Source organism: Antechinus flavipes, chromosome 3 (assembly GCF_016432865.1).
Source record: "Antechinus flavipes isolate AdamAnt ecotype Samford, QLD, Australia chromosome 3, AdamAnt_v2, whole genome shotgun sequence".
Classification (NCBI taxonomy): domain Eukaryota; kingdom Metazoa; phylum Chordata; class Mammalia; order Dasyuromorphia; family Dasyuridae; genus Antechinus; species Antechinus flavipes.
The window spans coordinates 320,999,291-321,022,316 of NC_067400.1; the positions used below are offsets into that span (position 1 = coordinate 320,999,291).

The 23,026-nt window shown below is 37.6% G+C and overlaps 1 protein-coding gene across 1 annotated transcript in view; it reads right to left on the bottom strand.

Annotated features, from left to right (window-relative positions):
- Nucleotides 1-22,678, bottom strand: part of ITGB5 (integrin subunit beta 5) — a 211,419-nt gene extending 188,741 nt beyond the window's left edge. Inside the window, exon 1 of the mRNA XM_051985464.1 lies at nucleotides 22,589-22,678. Coding sequence (XP_051841424.1) covers nucleotides 22,589-22,658 — 70 coding nt within the window. The 5' untranslated portion in view covers nucleotides 22,659-22,678. The remainder of the gene's footprint in view (nucleotides 1-22,588) is intronic.
- Nucleotides 22,679-23,026: the final 348 nt, after the last annotated feature.

Below are 23,026 nucleotides of genomic sequence, written 5' to 3' on the forward strand. Positions count from 1 at the left end.
TAAGACTGGTAAGATATACACCTTTTATACTAATGCACAAATTAATGTATGCTGTGAAACCATCCCAGAGTGGCAAATTTTATTAGCCATGGCTCTAAATTTTACACACGGGTCTCCATTAAAGATAACCAGACTATTACATAATTGGCAATGGATTCTTTAAGAAAAGGTTTCTAAAGTTCCTCTTAAAGGACCAACTATCTTTACAGAAGCATCCAAACATAATATTTGCACTGTATACTCTCATGACTTAACTATAAAGAGAGTAGTAAAAATTCTTTTTCAGTCCACTCAGCTGAATGAATTGTGTACAATCATTCTAGCTCTTACTTATTATCCAGGACATATAAATATAATATCTGATTCGGCCTATTCAGTAGGTGTGGTACAAAGAATTGCCACAGCCCCAATAAAATTTGTAGCCTCTAATATATATCAGCTCTTTAAGGAACTTCAAGAGCAAGTGAGAAAGCATCCAGGTAAGATTTATATCTTGCATAACCACTCTCATAGTGGACTTCCAGGTCCTGATGTTAATTCAAAGGCAGATAGCCTTTTAACTATGTTGGCCAATACTCCTCTATTTCAAGAAGCCCAAGAATCTCATTTTAAATATCCTCAGGCTGCTTTATGTTTACAATTTGGAATAACAAGAGAGGAAGCTAGGAACATAGTAAAAGCCTATACAGCTTGCCTTTCTTCCCACGCTCCTACACTGGCTCCAGGGAAGAAGCCTAGTGGTTTGAGACCCAATGAAATTTGGCAAATGGATGTGACACATTATAAATCTTTTGGTCATCTGTCTTTTATCCATGTTGTGGTAGACACCTTTTCAGGATTCACTTTTGCAATACCAACAGCAAAAGAGATAGCCCGAGTGGTCACTGAATTTCTTATACAAGCATTTGCAATTATGGGTATGCCACAAGCAATAAAAAAAGATAATGGACCTGCATAGACTTCTAAACATTTTGCACACTTTTGTGCACAGTATAAAATTTTACACACCACTGGCATACCCTTTAATCCTCAAGGACAGGCAATAGTAGAGAAGAGAAACAGGGACATCAAGACACTACTCCAAAAACAAAAGAAAGGGGGAATCACAGGTAACCCTAGAGAACTTCTAAATCTAGCTCTTTATACTATTAACTTTTGATTTTGAGCACTGGCTCCAGCAGACTGGTTTTATAACTCACCAAAAGGGCATTATCCAGTGCGAGCAGCTTCACTATCTTTAGATAATTGCCAGGTGATGTGGAGAGACCCAGAAAGTGGTGAATGGAAGGGACCAGATAGGTTAACTGCTTGCGGGAGAGGGTTTGCTTGTATCTCCACAGATGGAGAAGGAATCAGATGGGTGCCAACAAACCGTATTCATTTTATCCATTGTAGAGAGATGGAGCAAACCCTTGAAATAAAGGAGAAGACCCAAAAAACATCGGGTGGTTTTGTTGCTAACTGTGCCCACCACTGAAAGAGCATGACAGTTATGTTGTTTGACTCATGGACATCAAAAATTGTTGGACTTCAAAACCCTCAGGAATCATTGGAATCCCTGAGACATGAGAAGATTGTTGTAGGACTTGAAAACCCTCAGGAATCATTGGATTCTCTGAGACATGATAAGATTGTTGTAAGACTTGAAAACCCTCAGGAATCACTGGAATCCCTGAGACATGAAAAGATTGTTGTAGAACTTGAAAACCCTCAGGAATCATTGGATTCTCTGAGACATGATAAGATTGTTATAGGACTTGAAAACCCTCAGGAATCATTGGATTCTCTAAGACATGAAAAGACTGTTGTAGGACTTGAAAACCCCCAGGAATCACTGGATTTTCTGAGACATGATAAGACTGTTGCAGGATTTCAAAATCTACTGGAATCATTGGATTCCCTAACACATAAAAAGACTGTTGCAGGACTTCAAAAACTTGCAGGGATCATTGGATTCCCTGACACGTGAAGCAATGGACAATAGATTGATTTTGGACTATCTCTTCCTGCTGAAGGAGGCATATGTGTGATTGTTGTTTACATATCCTCCTTCTAGGACTTCCGGAAATCTTTTACACCACCATGTGATTTATATTGTTTGTTATACCACTACTTGCATGTACAATTCATGTTTGTTACACCACATTGAGCCTGCACTGGCTGTGGGGAGAGTCATCACTAACAGCCTATGTGTTATTGCTATGTGCTTGTATAATACCTCCCATGCTGATGGGTTTGTGCATACCTGTTTCTAGTAAGACGCTTCAGCTCAGAAACCCACTAGCAATATCTGGCTTGACTCACCACTTCCCTTTGGTGCTTTTCATCTCCCTTCCTGAGAAGTCAGGGAGGGCATGATCATCTCCTTTTTAGTGCTTTTACCTCCCTTCCTGAGAAGTCAGTGGGGGTGATCACCTCCTTTTCAGTGTTTTCACCTCCTTTCCTTAGAAGTTAGGGAAGGCATGATCACCTCCTTTTTTGGGTTCTCACTTCCCTGAGAAGTCAGAGATGGCATGACCACCTGTGTTCTAAAACAAAAGAAAGTGGGAGATGTAAAAGGCTGAAACTCTGGGTTGATGCACTGGAATCAGACAATCAAGCATTAAGGCTAATTACCAATTTTCCAAAACTCTGTTAGCATATGCTTGGAAAATGGCCCTTCCCACTATTGTGTGCTGGCTCGATCTTTTGCTGTATTCTCTGTATACAGCAATTCTCTGTATTGTAGGAGGGACTAGGGGGTGGAGTAAGACAAACCAGAGTCACTTTGGTGGGAGACAAGGAGAAGGAAGGTTGTGGACATCTTGTGTCTATCCTGTTCACTTCTACCCTTAAAGACCAAGAATAAAGACCAAGGACTTTTGCTTATCCTAACTCCAGCTGATTCTAAGGTATCCAAGGTACTAAATCGGTCTTCACATCCTGGTTCTCATTTCATTTCATTCATCATCAGTTTATAAAGTCGTTAAAATTGCTCGTTCTCATCATATTATCACTTCAATAGAAATTATTCTTTTGGTTCGATTCACTTCATTACAAATAAGTTGAAACAAGTTTCCCATGTCTCTTTGAAGTCATCTATTTCCTCATTTCTTACAGCTGTCAGTCAGTTAACATTTATTAAGCATCAACTATGTGCCAGACACTGTGCTAAGCACTGGGATTATACAGAAAATCAAAAGACAGCTTCTGCTCTTCAGGGAACCCAATCTAATGGGAGTGACAAAACATAAGTAACTATGAACAAATATGCTTTATACACCATAAGTTGGAAATATTGAAAAGAGGGGAGGCACTAGAATTGAGTATCCCTTCACATTCATATACCAAAATTTGGCCAGCTTTCCCCAAATTGATCAGCTTTAAAAATTAGAAATAATAGCAGCTTTGAAGTTGATAGTTTCTTCATTTTTCAAATGTTATCACAAAAGCTATCTGACATTACTTTTCTCAGGGAATAAGAATTTAATTCTTTGTAATGGAGAGAGTGCTGACTAAGACAAGAAATCCTGCCTCCATCTGACAATTATGAACTGATTTTTTTAAAGCTTTTTATTTTCAAAACACATGCATGGATAATTTTTCAACATTGACCCTTGTATAGCCTTGTGTTTTAGATTTTCTCCTCCTTCCCCCCACCCCCATCCTCTCCCCTAGATGGCAAGCAATCCAATATATATTATACATGTTAAAATATATGTTAAATCCAATGTATAAACATATTTATACAATTCTCTAGCTGCACAAGAAAAATCAAATCAACCCCTAGATGGCAAGCAATCCAATATATATTATACATGTTAAAATATATGTTAAATCCAATGTATAAACATATTTATACAATTCTCTTGCTGCACAAGAAAAATCAAATCAAAAAGAAAAGTAAATGAGTAAAAAAACAAAATCCAAGCAAACAACAACAAAAAGAGTGAAAATGTTATGTTGTGATCCACATTCAGATGAACTATGAAATTATAAACAATCTACTTAAAGCTTTGAGCTTCTGTCTTCTCATTTTTATGAAACAATAATTCCTACCTGACCATATTGTTGTGAGGCCCAAGTGAGGTCATATACATAAAAAGTTTTGAAAACTTTCAAGTACTATAAAAATCTTTGTCATTAGTACACTATTTTTGAATATCCAGGTCAGAAAGGGATCTAACCTCCAGGAAAACTGACAATGGAAATAAGGGTCTTTCAAACATTGTCATTAGGTTATGTCCCATACCAAGAGTTTTGATCATTTAACATAGGAACCAATAGGCAAGGCCTTTATTAATGATTTCAGAGGAAGTATAGGCCAGATAATGGAGCAGAAATTTTCAAGCACTTAGCTAAAGAAAGGAAATAGAAAAGACTAAGTATTTATATAATACCTACTACATGCTAGGTGCTATATTACACACTTTAGAAATATTATCTCATCTGAGATTTTAATTAGGAATCAATTCTAATACTTTTGGTTTATTCAGGCACAGAACCTTTTAAAAATTCAGTCTATTTATCTGTTAAAGGGAGATAAAACAATTTTCTAATTGGATATGTCTTCAAGGTCTAGTCCAATCAAGTTCAAACCCTGACCCCCTCATTATTGATGCATACAAGGTTGAAAGACATGAAATTATTTGTTTAGGGTGACAGAAAAGAGACAAGACAAGAAATCATGTCTTCTGTAATCTCTCTCATACTACCAAATACAGCAATTTCACAGGCTTGTTGCAAGGATCAAATGAGCTACTACAGATAAATGCTGGTAGTAGGTGCTGAATAAATGCTTGTTAATATTATCAACAAGACTGGAAAGGACGTAGCCAACCTAGACCCCATATTATATTACTTACTAGATCATTCAGGGTTTGCCTGCTTCTTCATCCATTCATCTCCTTCCCCAAGAAGGCTGGATGAGAACAATTTGTTCCAATGGCCATAAAGGCAGCTGAAGGAGGTGCTATGAAGCACTTAGTTTGGTCAGACATCAAAGATGCAAAGGTCACCTGCTGCATCCCCGGCCATGATCAATTATCCTAACTTTTGTCTTTTCACTGAACTTCAATGACTCTAGAAGACTAAGATTTGTGATTATATAGCTCTGTCTCACTTAAATCCAACTCATGCACAAGTTAAGACATTATCTTTATAATGTCACTGATGCTCTAAGGGAAAAAAAAGACAAAAAACAACTTCTTCATCCAAGTATCTGCATTAATCATAGAATACAGGATTATAGATTTATTAGTTGGAAGGGACCTTAGACAATCCTGAGATTCTTAAACTTGGATCTGTGGATTTTTTTTAAAAATCCTTTAATGAATGTCTTTCAAAATGACTAATTTCCTTTGCAATTCCAGGTATCTTATTTGTGCTTTTAAAAACATTATTCTGAGAAGGGTCCTTAGGCTTCACCAGACTGTCAGAAGAATACATAACACAAAAAAAGATTAAGAACCATTGACCTAATTCAACTTCTTTATAGATGAAGAAACCAAGATCCAAATAATACATTGTTGGCAGAGTTGTGAATTGATCAAATCATTCTGGAGAATAATATCGAACTATGTCCAAAGGGCTATCAAACTGTGCTTACCCTTTGATTCAGCACTGTCTCTATTGGGCCTGTATCCCAAACAAATCTTAAAAAAGGAAAAAGGACCCACATATGCAAAAATGTTAGTAGCAGCCCCTTTTCTTTTTTTTAAAATTTATTATTATACTTTTTATTTATAAGATAAATGCATGGGTAATTTTTCAGCATTGACAATTGCAAAACCCTTTGTTCCAACTTTTCCCCTCCTTCCCCCCACCTCCTACCCCAGATGGCAGGTTGACCAATACATGTTAAATATGTTAAAGTATAAGTTAAATACAACATATATATATATATATGTCCATACAATTATTTTGCTGTATAAAAAGAATCGGACTTTGAAATAGTATACAATAAATCTGTGAAGGAAATCAAAAATGCAGGCAGACAAAAATAGAGGGATTGGGAATTCTATGTAGTGGTTCATAGTCATCTCCCAGAGTTCTTTCCCTGTGTGTAGCTGGTTCAATTCATTACTGCTCTATTGGAACTGATTTGGTTCATCTCATTGTTGAAGAGGACCACGTCCATCAGAGTTCATCATCATATAGTATTGTTGTTGAAGTATAAAATGATCTCCTGGTCCTGCTCATTTCACTAAGCATCAGTTCATGTAAGTCTCTCCAGGCCTTTCTGAAATCATCCTGCTGGTCATGTCTTACAGAACAATAATATTCCATAATATTCATATACCACAATTTATTCAGCCATTCTCCAATTGATGGGCATCCATTCAATGTCTAGTTTCTGGCCACTACAAAGAGGGAGCAGCCCTTTTTCTAGTGGCAAAAAAATGGAAGATGAATGGATGCCCATCAGTTGAAAAAATGGCTGAATAAATTATGGTATATGAATGTTATGAAATATTATTATTCTATAAGAAATGATCAGCAGGATGATTTCTGAAAGATTGGAGACACATGCACTGATAACCGTGAAGTGACTAGAACCAAGAGAACATTTGCCCAGGATCCCAGTCAGGAAGTGTCTCGAGCTAGATTTGATTTCAGGAAGATGAATCTCTATCCACTGCACCACAGGAGAAGTCCATTATTAAATTACACATATAATACTGTAAAATTTCCAAAAGGCCTGACTATTTGGGGTTAAGACAGACAAATGGCTTATAAAAGCACTTAGAAAAAACTTGGAATCTTTCATTCCCCTCCTATCTGTTTCACCAATTTATTTTATGACTATAGGCATGTCACTTAGTGCTTTCATAGACCAATTTCAAAACCTTTGAAATAAGGGTAACATTACCAATGACTTCTTTCTTTCGCCACTTCTGTTAAAGACATCATTCTAATAAGGTACTTTGGAAATGGTTAGACTAATTCTGCCAACCAGACTGGACAAAACTACATAATGCTAGGCCACGCCAGGGTTTCCAAGCAATTGTTCTTTCTTTTTCTCTCAAAAAAAGTACAAAAACTGTGGGTTAACTCATGAGCCACTGGGGAGATATCTGATGTTTTCTCAAGGGAGTGGTATCAAGCTAATGTTGGGAAATCCTAAGATGAAAGATCTTGCACTAGACCTGGAAGATGTATCTTTTTTAATTCAAATCTGGCCTCAGATATTTACTGTATGACTCTAAGCAAGTTACTTAATCCCTTTTGCCTCAATATCCTCATCTACAAAATAAACTGGAGAAGGAAATGGCAAACCACTCCAGTATCTACACCAAGAAAACCTCAAATAGGATTATGAAAAGTTAGACATGACTGAAAAACAACACAACAAAGATGAAAGATTACTTATGAATACACATTTTACAAAGTGAGTTTTAGAACTGAGAACTTGGGTTAAGACAATCATTTACTTTTTAACTTGATCCTAAAATGTTTATTTTATTTTATAAATGATTATGAATTTTTTTCTAAATTTGTATTTAATAAACATTGCATAAATGTTTCTTTAATAAATATATTTTACTTAATATTTATGAGCAGGAAATTATTTTCTATGCATATTTCCCCCTCAATCACAGGGATCATAGATTAGGAGCTAAGAAGGATCTCTTTTGACCACCGAATCTAATCTTCTCATTTTATTGATCAGCAAACCAGAAGTCCAGAGTATGAAGTGACTTGGAGCTGGTTGCAAAAAAAATAAAGAGATTTCCATTAGAACAAATTAAAGAAGAACCCAAGTATGACATGGAAGAGAGAAGAGGAAATAGTAATAAAAGTACCATTTTGATTTCAGTAGCCAGTGATTCTGGCTAGTTCTTCCTAAGCTAGGAGTTGAAACCTATACAGATGCTAGAGATCTCTCAGAGATTGTTCAAAGGGAAATCTCTACTCAATCTCATCATTACAACAATACATTTACAGAAATGTACTTTTATCTATAGAGAATATATACTATTCTGGGAATCAAGCCAAAGGGACTGAAAAGGGAACTCAGTAATGATCTCCCAAAGAGTTGGTGATCTTTCTAAATTGTAGGTCTTCCCTTACTCAACGAACTCCAGTGGCTCCCTATTTTACCTTCAAAATCCAATATAAAATCCTCATCAAAGGCTTCTCATACACACACTTTTTTTTTCTCTGATGGACTTTTAAAGCCCTTCAGAAATTGGCCCCTTCCTTTTCAGTCTTCTTCTATACTTATATTCAACACTAGGCAGTCCCTTAACTTTTCAATGTTCTAGATAAATAAAGATGAGAAGCTGCTGACCTCAATTAGAAAAGGGAATTTTTCCCACTTAAGAATCCCCTAAATCAATAAAATCAAAGATCTAGTCCTTAATTCCTAATTATTATTATAAAGTATCACCTATTATTTTAAAGCAATAATTTTTTTTTTTAACCGTTGCAAAGTATATCCCAAAGAACATGTTACTGTTAGGACTTCCTGAAAGAGGAATATTATACATTCCAACCTCAAATTAAGTAGAATGTGTATGCTGGCATTTGGTGTGACAGAATTTTAGCACTGGAAAGGACTTGGAAAATTTGAGAAAACAGATGGCCACACCAAATTATTCTCAAGTCTCACCAACACATCCAATCTGTTTCCATTCAAGAAATTCAGCCACTAATTTTTTTTTTTTTTGTTCATTTGGGGACTGCTCTCTAAACACACTAATATTTCAGAGAGAGGGGCATTTGGCTGGCTAGCTGAGTCACCCAGACTCACTATGAGTTCAAAGAAAAGAAGCAAGGAATAAAAGTTGAATCCTCAGAATGTCACGCCAGGTTACTAAAATAGGAAGTAATAAACAGAATATTGCCACACTTACTTTTCTATTATACTGTGACTTCCTATCTCTAACCCAACTTAAATACTTTTTTCAATGCTCTACACTTTATTGCAAGCCATAGTCTTTTTTGTCAATCAACAAGCATTTGTCTTTATTATTATTTTATATTTTTCCCAAATATATGCAAAACCCTATATTGCAAATTTTTCTCCCTCCCCATTCCTTAGACAGCAAGCAATCCAATACAGATTAAACAAGTACAATTCTTCTAAACATACTTCCATATTCATCATGCTATGCAAGAAAACTCAGATCAATTGTATAAATATGTTTATATATATTGGATTTAATATATATTTTAACATGTTTAACATATATTGAATTGCTTGCCATCTAGGGGAGAAGGTAGGGGTAAGGAGGAGAAAATCTGAAACACAAGGCTAGACAAGGGTCAATATTGTCAAATTATCTATGCATATGTTTTGAAAATAAAAAGCTTTATTTAAAAAAAAAGAAAAATCAGATCAAAAGGGGAAAGAAAAAACATGAGGCAAAAAAACAAGCAAACACACAACAAAAGTAAAAATACTATGCCTGGATCAACATTCAGTCTCCATAATTCTGTGTGCTATAATCTTTTTTTCCCCCAAGCCATAATCTTTATTTTTTTTAAAAAGTGCTACCTTTGCAACATGGTCAGGCTATTTGTATTTGGGGAAAACAATAAAATGGTAATAGTAAAAAAAAAAATGCTTGTCAACTGACAAAAAAAAAAAAAAAAAAGATTATGGTTTACAATAAAGCTGAGAGCCTTACAGACTTGGTAAAATATAGCCTCAACTACAATCATCCTTCCTTCCCCATTAGTGGTAGAATGGAAAAAGAGTGGCTGGTGCTTATTTCAGAAGGTCTAAGTTTACAGCTTCTGAGGTATGCTGCCTCTGTGATATTTGGCAAATCACTAAATCTCAATGAGCCTCAGTTTCCTCAAATATAAAATGAGGGGCTAGACTATGTTGCTTCTGAAGTTCCTTTCAGACCTAGACCTAACATCCTATGCTTTCATCTCCTGGTTTTCCTTTTAAGAGATCTTTTAAAGCGCCACATTTCTCTCTTGGTTTGTTTTAATTCTTGGTTTGGGGGGTGGAGGGATTGGGTTAAATGATTTGCTCAGGATCATACAGATAGTTAAGTGTTAAGTGTCTGAGGCTAGATTTGAACTCAGGTCCTCCTGACTTCAGGTTTGGTGTTCCATCTAGCTGACCCACAGCATATTTCTCTCTGATGAAATTGGTTACGGGAACAGATTCCTTGACTTGCCCAGAGTCACACAGCTAGCATCTGAGGCCAGATCTGTACTGATGAATGACTGTCTTCCAGATTCCAAATTCAGTGCTCTATCTAGTGTGCCTTCAGGCTATGTCTACAGCCAGGGAAATCACAGACCTTAACTCAGAGTTTCTTAACCTTTTTTGTGTCATACATCCCTTTGGTACTCTGGTGAAGACTATGGAGTCCTCAGAATATTTTTAAATATGAAAACTAAATCCTTAGGATTATAAAGGAGATATTGAAATTACATTGAAATAAACTTATGAAAATATTTTTTAAAACTACAACAATTTCACAAATCCCCAGGTTAAAAATCCCTGCAAATCTTTTTGGATTTTGGTGTTAAAATCTTCCATTAAAAAAATAAAAACAAAAACAAAACTCTGCAAAAATCTCTGCCAATTAGAGATCCATTGGGATTAACTTTTCTTTTAAAATCCAGATAATCCTTGGGATGATTCTAGTAGTCAGTCCATTAAAAAATGAATGTAAAGTACTTTATGTACAAAGGACTCTCACATATATGTCTATATACAGATACATACATATATACAATATAGAGATAAAAGAGAGGGATGATTTGGGATTAAGACCTGCTTAGAGGAGGAGGGAATCTTGGGCCAAATCAGAAGCTTGTAGTTACTGTGACGTAGATGGATGACCCCTGTGAACTCAGGGGTGAGGTGGGGGAGGTAGGGGCACTTTGATCTCAAAGATCCTAAAAACAAAGAAATAATAAAAAAAAAAAACTAATAATACCTTGTGTGGTTATGGAGGAAGAAAAGGAGGGCAAGTGGAAAATGATGTTCTATAAATTTCCTGGTGAAGGGGGAATTTTTTTTAATTGTTCAATTGCTTCAGTTAGGTCTGATTCTTCATGACCCTTTGACAAAAATCTGTAATGATTTGTCATTTGTTTCTTCAGCTCATTTTACAGATGAAGAAATTAAGGTACAAAGGGTTAAACCCAGAGTCACATGGCTAGGTTCTGAGGCCAAATTTGAATTCAGGAAGATTGGTTTTCTTGATTCTAGGTCTGGCACTCTATCCACTGTGCCACCAAGCAGCCCCCTGGTAAGTTTTTAATTTGTGATTTTGAACTCGGGTCTTCCTTGATTCCGGACCCAGTGCTCTACCCACTGTGCCACTTTGCTGCCCTTAACTGAGAAGGAAGAGAAGCCCTACGAATATTTCTACCGTGTTTAACATATATTGGACTACTTGCCATTTAGGAGAGGGGGTGGAGGAAGGGGGAATTGGAACTCAGGATTTTGCAAGAGTTAATGTTAAATGGAAAATGAATGGATGCCCATCAATTGGAGAATGGCTGGGTAAATTGTGGTATATGAATGTTATGGAATATTATTGCTCTGTAAGGAATGACCAGCAGGATGAATACAGAGAGGCTTGGAGAGACCTACATGGACTGATGCTAAGTGAGATGAGCAGAACCAGGAGATCATTATACACTTCGACAATGATATTGTATGAGGATGTATTCTGATGGAAGTGGATTTCTCTGACAAAGAGACTTAACTGAGTTTCATTGGAGAAATGATGGACAGAAACAGCTACACCCAAAGAAGGAATACTGGGAAATGAATGTGAACTATTTGCATTTTTGATTTTCTTCCCGAGTTATTTTTACCTTCTGAATCCAATTCTCCCTGTGCAACAAGAGAACTGTTCGGTTCTGCAAATATGTATTGTATCTAGGATATACTGCAACATGTTTAGCATATATAGGACTGCTTGCCATCCTGGGGGGGGGGGGGGGGGAGGGAGGGGAAAAAACGAAACATAAGTGATTGCAAGGGATAATGTCGTGTAGAAATTATCCTGGCATGGATTCTGTCAATGCGAAGCTATTATTAAATAAAATAAAATTTATATAAAAAAAAAAGAGTTAATGTTAAAGAATTATCCATGCATATATTTTGAAAAATGAAAAGCTTTACTAAAGAAACAAAAGAATGAGGGTAAAAGGGAAAGACCGCAGAATGGTAAGTCAATTTGTATAAGATTAGAGAAGGTCTGTTAGGAAGTGATACTGTACTTAAGTTCTGAAACTTTTCTTTGTATATCCATAAAATGATTTGTTATATGTAGTTTTATTTTTTATCATCAGGCAGTCATTTAACTTCTGTTTCTTCTTCTACAAAATGGGAATAATAATACTTGCAGCAATCTACCTCAGGGACTCAATGTATAGGAAACACTTGGGAAATGTTAAATACTACTTACATATGATTTATTTTTACCAGTATTATCCATGCGCTCTTGGCTCTCTAGGCAGCCCAATCTGCTCATCCTTCAGCCCCATGAATAAGTCTTTCTTAATACCCTTGCTTCGCTGTCTTCACTCTGATTTGGAATCAGAGAAAGTGGGTTCAAATTCTGGCACTGCTATTTATTCGAAATGTGACATTGGGCAAGTCACCTTTCTGTGGTTCAATTTCCTCAACTGTAACTTGAGAGCTGGATTAGATAATCTCCCAACCTTTCTTCCTGCTCTGTACCTATAAACTATGAACTTGGTTGTTTTGTTTTGTTTTGTTTTTTTTTCCCTCATCTAAATTGCTATTTCCTCCCCTCTCTTACTATCTAAATACTACTAATCTTTTAGGGAATCTCATCACTCTGAAGGCTTGCCTGACTACTTCAACCCCGATTTACTTTTCATTCTTCTATAACATTGGAAAATAAATTAGCTTTAACCACATGGGAAGGGGGATGGGATCGAGATGCAGACTTGTGTTTTCATTAGTGAAAGGAGTTCATTGTAGGGAAAGTTGTTCTAACCAATTCAGATCTGTGATTATAGTCTTAAAGAATTGCCTGGTTCATTAAAAGATTAAGAAATTAAAGCCAGGTGGTATGTAGATGGACTTTGGATGGATGGATAAAAGGATGGATGAATAAGTATCTGGAGAGTTGAAGGATGGATAAGTAGAAAGATCACAAAGAAATGGAAGGATGGACAGAAGGGATAGAAGGGTGGATGAATGAATGAAGAGATGATGAATGGATGGATGGATAGTTGAAGTGAAGGGTAGATGAATGGATGATTGGCTAGTACGATGAATGAATGGATTGGGGTGGGGGAAGCATTTTTTTTTAGTGTTTACAATGTGCCAAGAACTGTACTGAAAGCTGAGAATTCAATGAAAAACCAGATTGCCTGCTTTACTTACACTTATTTACATAGTAAATATTTACATGTTCCTCCTATTAGAGAGGAGAGTCAGAAGCCAAGCAAGAGACAAATTTGTGATACATACCAGAGAAGTTACAAAAATGGGACAGCTCTCTTCACTGAACATCCTATTCAGTAGCTTCTTTTAACTTTTTGTTAAATGTTTCAGTTATGTGCCCCATTTGGGGTTTTCTTGACAAAGATACTGTTTTGCCATTTCATTCTCCAGATCATTTTACATATGAAGAAACTGAGGCAAACAAGACTGGATCACACAGCTAATGTCTGAGGTAACATTAGAACTTAAATCTTCTTGACTTTATTAAGTTTATTAACAACTGTGGGAAAATTCTTGGAATTATAAATATGATTCCAGTTTTAAGAGAGCTTAAAATCCAAAAGATAGATTAAAACATATCCAAAATATAAACTTCATATTTCATACAAAATACTTTTTACTCCCGAAAACATTTGTAGAGAGCTTCACACAAGGCAGTTTTCTACTTTTTTGGGTTCATGTCATTACTGTCTCTTTTGAAGATCAACTTTTCCCTTGGGAATAATGGAGTCAATTCTCAGAAGAATTTTATAAACTTCCCTAAAATTTGTCATTCTGCCTTAATAGTGACATGTAACATGTTTAACATGGATATAAACTAAAGCCTCCGAAGTCTCAGAGCTCTCCCACATTCATAATGACTTTCTTAGCTGTACTAATCTTGACCAAGCCACAAGATGGCAGGAAGAGGAGTCCCATAATTCCATCTTTAAAAATTCTATGATTCTTAGGTGACCTGTGCACCAATTTGGAGACCATAGCCCTTGGGGAATGAGTATACAAAATACATATGGAATCTAAAAGCACCCAAACCAGGGACATCCATCCAACAAATTGCATATGGAGAAACAGGAGATAGCAATCAGGATTCAGCATCCTGGCTGTCCTATACTTTTGTTCAGAAAAGGAGTGGTGATCATGATTACAACTGTGCTGTTTTCTTTTTGCAGATAAGCAAAATAGATCTTTTAAGACAGAAAAACATTCAGTGCCATGTTTCAACAACTCAAAAAAATCTTCATTATGAAGCAGATTGTTGTAGGGGATAACATTAGTAAAAATAGGAGTGTTGGACTAAGATTCTGGAAGACCTGAGTTCAAATCTTATTTAGCTATATGCTAGCAGAGTACCCCTGAGCAAGTCATTTCATATCTGTAAAATAAAAGGGCTGCTCTATATTGATCTCTAAGGTCTCTTTTAGCTCTCAATCTATGATCCTATGAATGAAAAACTATATTAAGGAAAGACTGTCAAAGTACCATCTTTGTCACTGAAGCAGATCATTCCTATCTTCAGAGAGATTAGACAAAAATTAGTTGTTCGGTCATGTTGGACTCTTTATGACCCCATTTGGGGTTTTCTTGACAAAGATACTGTTTTGCCATTTCATTCTCCAGATCATTTTACATATGAAGAAACTGAGGCAAACAAGACTGGATCACACAGCTAATGTCTGAGGTAACATTAGAACTTAAATCTTCTTGACTTTATTAAGTTTATTAACAACTGTGGGAAAATTCTTGGAATTATAAATATGATTCCAGTTTTAAGAGAGCTTAAAATCCAAAAGATAGATTAAAACATATCCAAAATATAAACTTCATATTTCATACAAAATACTTTCTACTCCCGAAAACATTTGTAGAGAGCTTCACACAAGGCAGTTTTCTACTTTTTTGTCTCTTTTGAAGATCAACTTTTCCCTTGGGAATAATGGAGTCAATTCTCAGAAGAATTTTATAAACTTCCCTAAAATTTGTCATTCTGCCTTAATAGTGACATGTAACATGTTTAACATGGATATAAACTAAAGCCTCCGAAGTCTCAGAGCTCTCCCACATTCATAATGACTTTCTTAGCTGTACTAATCTTGACCAAGCCACAAGATGGCAGGAAGAGGAGTCCCATAATTCCATCTTTAAAAATTCTATGATTCTTAGGTGACCTGTGCACCAATTTGGAGACCATAGCCCTCAGGGAATGAGTATACAAAATACATATGGAATCTAAAAGCACCCAAACCAGGGACATCCATCCAACAAATTGCATATGGAGAAACAGGAGATAGCAATCAGGATTCAGCATCCTGGCTGTCCTATACTTTTGTTCAGAAAAGGAATGGTGATCATGATTACAACTGTGCTGTTTTCTTTTTGCAGATAAGCAAAATAGATCTTTTAAGACAGAAAAACATTCAGTGCCATGTTTCAACAACTCAAAAAAATCTTCATTATGAAGCAGATTGTTGTAGGGGATAACATTAGTAAAAATAGGAGTGTTGGACTAAGATTCTGGAAGACCTGAGTTCAAATCTTATTTAGCTATATGCTAGCAGAGTACCCCTGAGCAAGTCATTTCATATCTGTAAAATAAAAGGGCTGCTCTATATTGATCTCTAAGGTCTCTTTTAGCTCTCAATCTATGATCCTATGAATGAAAAACTATATTAAGGAAAGACTGTCAAAGTACCATCTTTGTCACTGAAGCAGATCATTCCTATCTTCAGAGAGATTAGACAAAAATTAGTTGTTCGGTCATGTTGGACTCTTTATGACCCCATTTAGGGTTTTCTTGGCAAAGATACCAGAGTAGTTTATCTTTTCCTTCTCCAGCTCATTTTACATTAAATTATAAGCTCCTTGAGGGCAAGGACTATTAATTATTTCCTATATTTCCTGTATATAGCTCGCATCTCATAATTTGTTTGCCTGTTATCTTTCTCATTGAACCATAAGCTTTTTAAGGACAGGGACAGTCTTTTGCTGCTTTATAGCCTCAGTGCTTGGTATTGTGTCTGGCACATAGTAAGAATTTAATAAATGCTTATTGAATCAAATTATTTCATTTCATCTTTTAAAAATCCCCAAAGCCTGGCTCAAAGTAGGTACTTAACAAAGTAGGTGCTTTCTTGACTGAGGGAAAAACTCAAGCACCAAGTCACAGAAGACATTCTCTCCACAAGCTTCTGGAAGGAAATTAAAGGACAGCTGAGTATTTCTTATTTCTCTCAGGTTATTTCTTCTGCCCATTCTTTCCGCCCCCACTTCTTTTAATGATTCAGCCACCATCACTTCTAAGTGAGTTTGAGGAGAGCCACAAAAATCTCTATTTTGAACTACTGCTCAAGTGACATCTTTTCCTAATTTTGCTATCAGTGCTGACTTGAACTTACCCAGTATTATCCATAACGGTCAAGCAAGTAAAGAGGGATAGGGACAAGTTGGACCAACATCCCCAGCTTCCCAATCATAAGTGCCAGTGTTCACTTCACCTCAGCACACACCCAGAGCCTGCATAGTTTCAAACTTTATCCTATGTTGCATACTGAGGGGAAAAAACCCAAGGTTTTGACCAAAGTGGAGGAGAGGACTGAAACAAACAGGATCATTTATATTTATAAGTATAATAAACAAAATAAATAGGATAAATAAAGCGCCTCTATATTTATAAAAGCCATTAATCCAATTCCAGGGTGGGGGAAGGGGCAAGAAGGGAACAAACTACACCAAAACACTAGTTCCCAAAGTACTGAACCCCAGCCAACAGATAAATGCCTTTGCAAATATCTATCCCCCTGTTAGCCCAGAGATATACAGTCCCATTCTGAAGGGCTTGTATTGTCTGCAAACTGTGTGACTGTCCTGAGTTATTAATATATCTGAGCCCTCAGGAGAATATTTCCATGACCAGTCTGAAGAAGAAAAATTAGCTCCCATGGCAAACAAGTACAAAGGGCCCATTGCCAAGTTCAGTAGATATTTTATTCTCAGTTGCCTCAATAGCTAAATCAGCATGGAGGACAAGCCAGAGAGGAATACTAATCAGAATTAATTAGCCCCTTCCCTCTTCTACCACAAAATCCTTCATAGAAATCCTCAGTTCAGGGACAACTGAGTTAAAATGTAAACCTAAGGAGCAAACAAAAGTCTGGTCATGTCTAATCCTGGCACTAGGCTAGCTGAACTGAGATCACCATCAATTCTCAACTTTCTCACTGTCCTGTGTATGAAAAATATAGAAATGGAGAGAGGGACTGCCGACGAGTACAGTTGTGTAGAGGAATGAATGGGCTTTTCCTGGACTCTATGAAATCTAATTCTTAAGGTGTTCACTGAGAAAATAGACACATTGATTTTGTTTTCAAAAATAAAACAACCAAGGGTCAAAGAGAACTTTATAAGGTTTTCAAAGTACTTGAAATAAATTCTCATTAGGGGCTCATTTTGGGGGGCTCAGAACTGTGATTTCATTAGCTTAAGGAACTCCCAGTAAAGAAACTCCTTCTAGCACCTCCTAAATTTAGGATTTCAGGGAACTATCTAGACATTGAGAGGTTAAATGACTTGCCAGGGTCATAAAGATGGGTTTTAAATCCAATTATTCTTGACTTTGTGGTCAAGTCTCTTTCTACCAAGTCACCTTTCTTTGGAGGCCTTTCTTCATCCTCTCTCTTACACCCAGACCCCCATTATTACTGCTTTCCATTTATACTGGATATATCTGGATATACTGGACATGGAATCATGTCCAACTCTTCAACCCAACCCCCACCACTGGGGGTTTTTTTTGGAAAAGATACTGGAATGGTTTAGAGGATTAAATGAGATAGCTAGGATTATTACCTAGATAGGAAATGTCTAAAGCTGAATTTGAACTCGAGTCTTTCTGATTATTGAAATGCCTCAACAATAGGATTTCATTAACCCCCATTCTGTTTCCAAGAAGTTTCAATTTGTGAAATGATTTAGATAAGTCAAGTGTCAAAGTGGCCATTGCAAAGGAAAGGTATATTCCTAGAAGTGAAGTTCTTTGAAAAGTTTTTTAAAATTTGTTCTTGTTTCTCAACTGAAGTAAAATACCACAGTCCTGAGATGAACATAAGAACCAAGGCTGACCTTTTCATAGTGGCAAAGAACTGGAAATTCAGTGAATGCCTATCAGTTGGGGAATGGCTAAATAAGTTATGGTATATGAATATTATGGAATATTGTTGTTCTATAAGAAACAATGAGCAGGTTGATTTCAGAATAGCCTGGAGAGACTTACATGAACTGATGCTAAGTGAAGTGAGTAGAATCAAGAGAACATTATACACAGCAGCAACAAGAGTATGTGATGACCAACTGTGATGGACTTGTCTCTTTTCATCAAAGAGGTGATTCAGGCCAATTCCAAAAGATTTGTGGTGGAGAGAGTCATCTGCATTCAGAGAGAGAACTGTGGGGACTGAATGTGGATCACAACATAGTATTTTCACCTTTTTTGTTGTTTGCTCACTTTTTTCCCCCTCTCATTTTTTTTCCTTTTTCATCTGTTTTTTCTTGTGCAGCATGATAAATGTAGAAATATTTTTTGAAGAATTTCACATAGTTAACCTATATTGGATTACTTGCTGTCTAGGGAAGAGGGGTGAAAGGAAGGGAAAGAGAGAATCATGGAATACAAGGTTTTCAAGGGTGAATGTTGAAAACTATCTTTGCATGTATGTTGAAATAAAAAGCTATTATCAAAATAAAAAAACAACTTTTTTTGTAAAAGAACCAAGGCTGAAAATAAAGGAATAGAATAAAAGTTTCAGCACCATGACTTTCTCTAAGCTTGGGAGCCAGAAAAACTGGGTTCCTGCCCCAGTCACTATACTTATTAGTTATATGACATTATAGCCTCTCTAGCCTCAGTTTTCTTCATCTGTAAAAAGGGATTAATAATTCCTGTATTACTTGCTTTATAAAGTTGTGGTGGGAAAGGTATATTTAAATTTTTTTAATGGCTCAGTCCTGTAACACTCTTTCTACCCTACAATTAATTTTTTTTTCAAGTACAACTTAGGCCTTGGAAACAGTTGTGCTGCTTTTAAAAGAGAGGGAGAAAGCAGGGAGGAAGGTAGTAGTAGAAAGGAAGACAGGAAAAAAGTGGGGCTTTTTTCATTTTTGAAAGTCAGAAGAAATAAAATTGGACCAACATGGTGCAAATGGAAAACTGCTAGATCAAGTGTCAAGGAAGCCAATTTCTCTTTGCCTTCTTCCCCCTGCCAATTACCACTTGTGTAACTTTGGATAAATCATTTAGCTTCTTTTCCTCAGTTTTCTCATCTGGAAAATTGAACTGGGTGACTTCCTAACCATTCAGAATCTATAACCTGTATAACAATAGTCAAATCTCAATCCTTCCTTGGAAATTTCAAAGCACAATGTACTTTCCTAAAGTAGAATATATCAAATTACAATTTTTACTATAGTTAAGATCTCTGAGCTCTAAGACTCATTTTTTCTCCATCTAAAATACACACTCCACATAACACTCTCTGCAGCCTGCTAGAGAGAGTTGATATAATCCAGACCTTTTTTTTTCTTAATTTAAGCATCAGACTGGTCCAGAAAACTCAGAACTCTGGAATCTGGGCTTTCGTTTCTCCTTTAGTCACTAACAAGCTCAGTCACCTTGGGTCAGTCACTTAAACTACTTAGTCCTATAATCTTCTATAATCATCATCTTTGTACCCTATATTTCCCTCAACAGTTATTAAAATAGTTTATCCATAGTAGTCATCCAATATTTGGCAAACAGATTGCATCTTTCTTTCAAGGTTCTTTTCAACTCAATATCTTTGCAAGTCCAATTCATTAAGAGAAATATGACTGCCCTGGAAATACGACTGGGCCATGACAACAAACTTCCTCTTATCACAGATATTGTTCCTTCTAGATGCTAGCTAAATACTTATGAAGGAGATGGCAAAAGAGGAGGGAGAAAATGAGCAGCTCAGCATTGAAGCAAAGGAAAACCACAAAATGGTAATTGGAGTCCATTCATATAGAACTTTCTACCTTTTTCCCAACTAAGCTCTGCATTGTGCAATAGGAAGGTCTAATCAATAGGTCTCCCAACCACCACCTCCAAAGAGAAAATCCAATTTTAAAAAATTACTATGTTGGACCTGGAAGGGACATTAGAGGTCATTTAACTCTAACTTTGGGATATTTACTTCAATGAAAGCAAATTTTATTAAATTATTTATTAATTTACTATTTTAAAACTGAATGACAAATGAACCTTTTTTATTTGCTTAAAGCTCTTGCTCCTCATCTCTCTTCCCCTTCCCTTCTCCTCTTGTCATTCTCTTCCCCCCTTCTCCTCCTGTCTTTCTCCCCCTCTTCTCCTCTCCCCCGTCTCTTTCTCTCTCTTCTCCTTCCTTTCTCCTCCTGCCTGTCTCTCCCCTTTCCCTTCTCTTTTTTCTTCTCTTCCTCTGTCTCTTCCATCTTCTTCCTTTCTTCTTCTGTCTCTCTCTTCTCCCTTCCCCTATTCCTCTTTTTCTTCTCTTTCCATTCATCTCTTACTTCCTCCTCTTTCTTTTGTCTTTCTTTCTCTCTCTTCCTCCCTCCTAAAATGCTTCTTTTAAGAGAAGTGCAGGAGTAAAAGAGAAAGGGGGAGGAGATAATCATCTCTCCAGGCTTCTAAGAATGATGAGGTGGGCAAGTGACAACTTGCTAACAATGCACAGTGCATTAAACTTCCCCAAATCCTTTGGAAACTGTATAGGTTTCGTTATTTGTATGCTTATTATTCTCTTTTCCCATTTCATTATCAAGGGGGATGGGGGAAACACTCCATTGATAAAAAGTGATTTGCCTATCAGTTTAATAATGCTGAGGTCTTGATTCTGGGGTATCACTTCGGAAAAATACAAACTCTTCCTCCACCAAGCTAAAAAGTCATAAAATCGGGGACCTTAGACTCTCATAGGAGAGTTTGGGGATAGTAGAGAGAGAAATAGCAGGGTCTGGGTTCAAGTCTCTTTGTCCCAGAACAAATCACGGTATGACAGTCAGTGTAAGCCCCAAATCAAATCACTTAAATTCTCAAATCTCTCAGCAGAACTAAGACTAAAGTGCAAAACAGCCGTATATCTGCTTTGGTAGCAGTTTTCGGAAGTTCCTGGCACTAAAGAAATCACCAAAAACGACAGACAGACAGACAGACAGACACACACACACACACACACACACACACACACAGAGAGAGAGAAAGAGAGAGAGAGAGAGAGAGAGAGAGAGAGAGAGAGAGAGAGAGATTACACACATAGAGAGACATATACACACAGACACACATTCCAAAATCAGATTAAACAGGTGCGCTCAGGATGCCCCGAGAGTAATCCCTACGACAATGGTTCTCAAACTTTTGTTTTCAGTATCTTTATCCTATTAAAAATTATTGAGGATCTCTCCAAAGAGTTTGTTTATCTAGATTATATTTATAGACATTTACCATATTGGAAATAAAAACTATTTTTGAATATGTAGACCCTCTAAAAGGGTTTCAGAGATCTCCAGGATTCTCTAGACCATACTTTGAGAACCACTGCCCTATGATGTAAAATATATCACAGATGACACAGACAGCGGCAGTGATTATTTTAAACTTGGGGCTTCTCCCTTTTTGAGCTGAACATAAAGTTGGAAAGTTCAGGAGCATGGCTTAGGACCTGGGTCCTATTCCTATTCCGTGACTATCTCGAGATTATTCGTGCCAGATGAAGCTCTAAACTTACTCCTCAGTAAAGGATGGGGGTTGGGCTCAACTACCTCAAGGTCCTGTCCGGATCGGACATTCAAAGAATCTTAGATATTGCCAAGGGAGACAAACCCCCTGCTCAAGTTTATAGGCTCCGCCTTCCGGTTCACAAGGAAAACTCAGACTTCTGGCAATAAACTTTCCCCAATCCAAGGACATCGTCCGCATGGCTCGCACACTCCCCAAAAGCTCTGCCCACTTCCATCCACAGAGAGTTCTTTTGTGCCCGAGGGTAGGCAGAAGCCCAGCTCCCCCTGGCTCCCTCTCCCTCCTCCGACTCGATGGGCACCTCCGAGCACACACCACGGGCTCAGTCAACAGATGAAGTCGCTGTTTACGCAGGAAGAGAAGGCTCCTCCAGGAGAAAAGGAAAGCCAGGATAACATCCACCTTGGCTGGGATTGCGCAGCTGGGCTAGAACCACCAAGTTCTGCGCGCTACTTAAGAGGCAAGCAATTCAACCCTTTCCCAGTCCCTTCTCTCCCAACTAAAGTCAACAAGATGCTCTTGGTCCCAGAGCCTCTTTCTCCCACCCCACTTATTCCTTAACCTCACTCCCAGAGTCCCAGGGCCCAAGTTTTGCCCAACAAAGTTTCCGTTTGAAGCTCCGGGTTGCAGCTGAGGCTTACCTGGGCTCTGGGGCAGGAGGATGCAGAACACCAGGAGGCAGGCAGAAAGTGGCCACAGCCTTCGGGACATGGTGAGGGGCGCGACTGGGACAAGCCGGGGCGCCCGGATCCCGGGGCCCGGCTGGGCTAGGATAGAAACCGCTCCAGTTGAGGGGGACGCCGACCACGCTGAGAGACTCAGATGCGTTCTGAACAGCGGAACTGGAGACCCGAACTGCGCCTGCTCTGGGAACTGGGGGGTCGCGACTGCACTGCCAGAGCCGAAGTGCAGAGGACCAGATCAGGGAGACGAAGCCTCATTACCGTCGCGCGGGACCCCGCAAACTCGCAGCCCCGGCCAAGGCAGAGGAGGTGGAAGGGTGCCGCTGCCGGTGCCGCCGCCGCCGCCGCTGCTGTGATTGCAATGGCCCCGGCTCAAATGCTACCATCCCTTCCTAA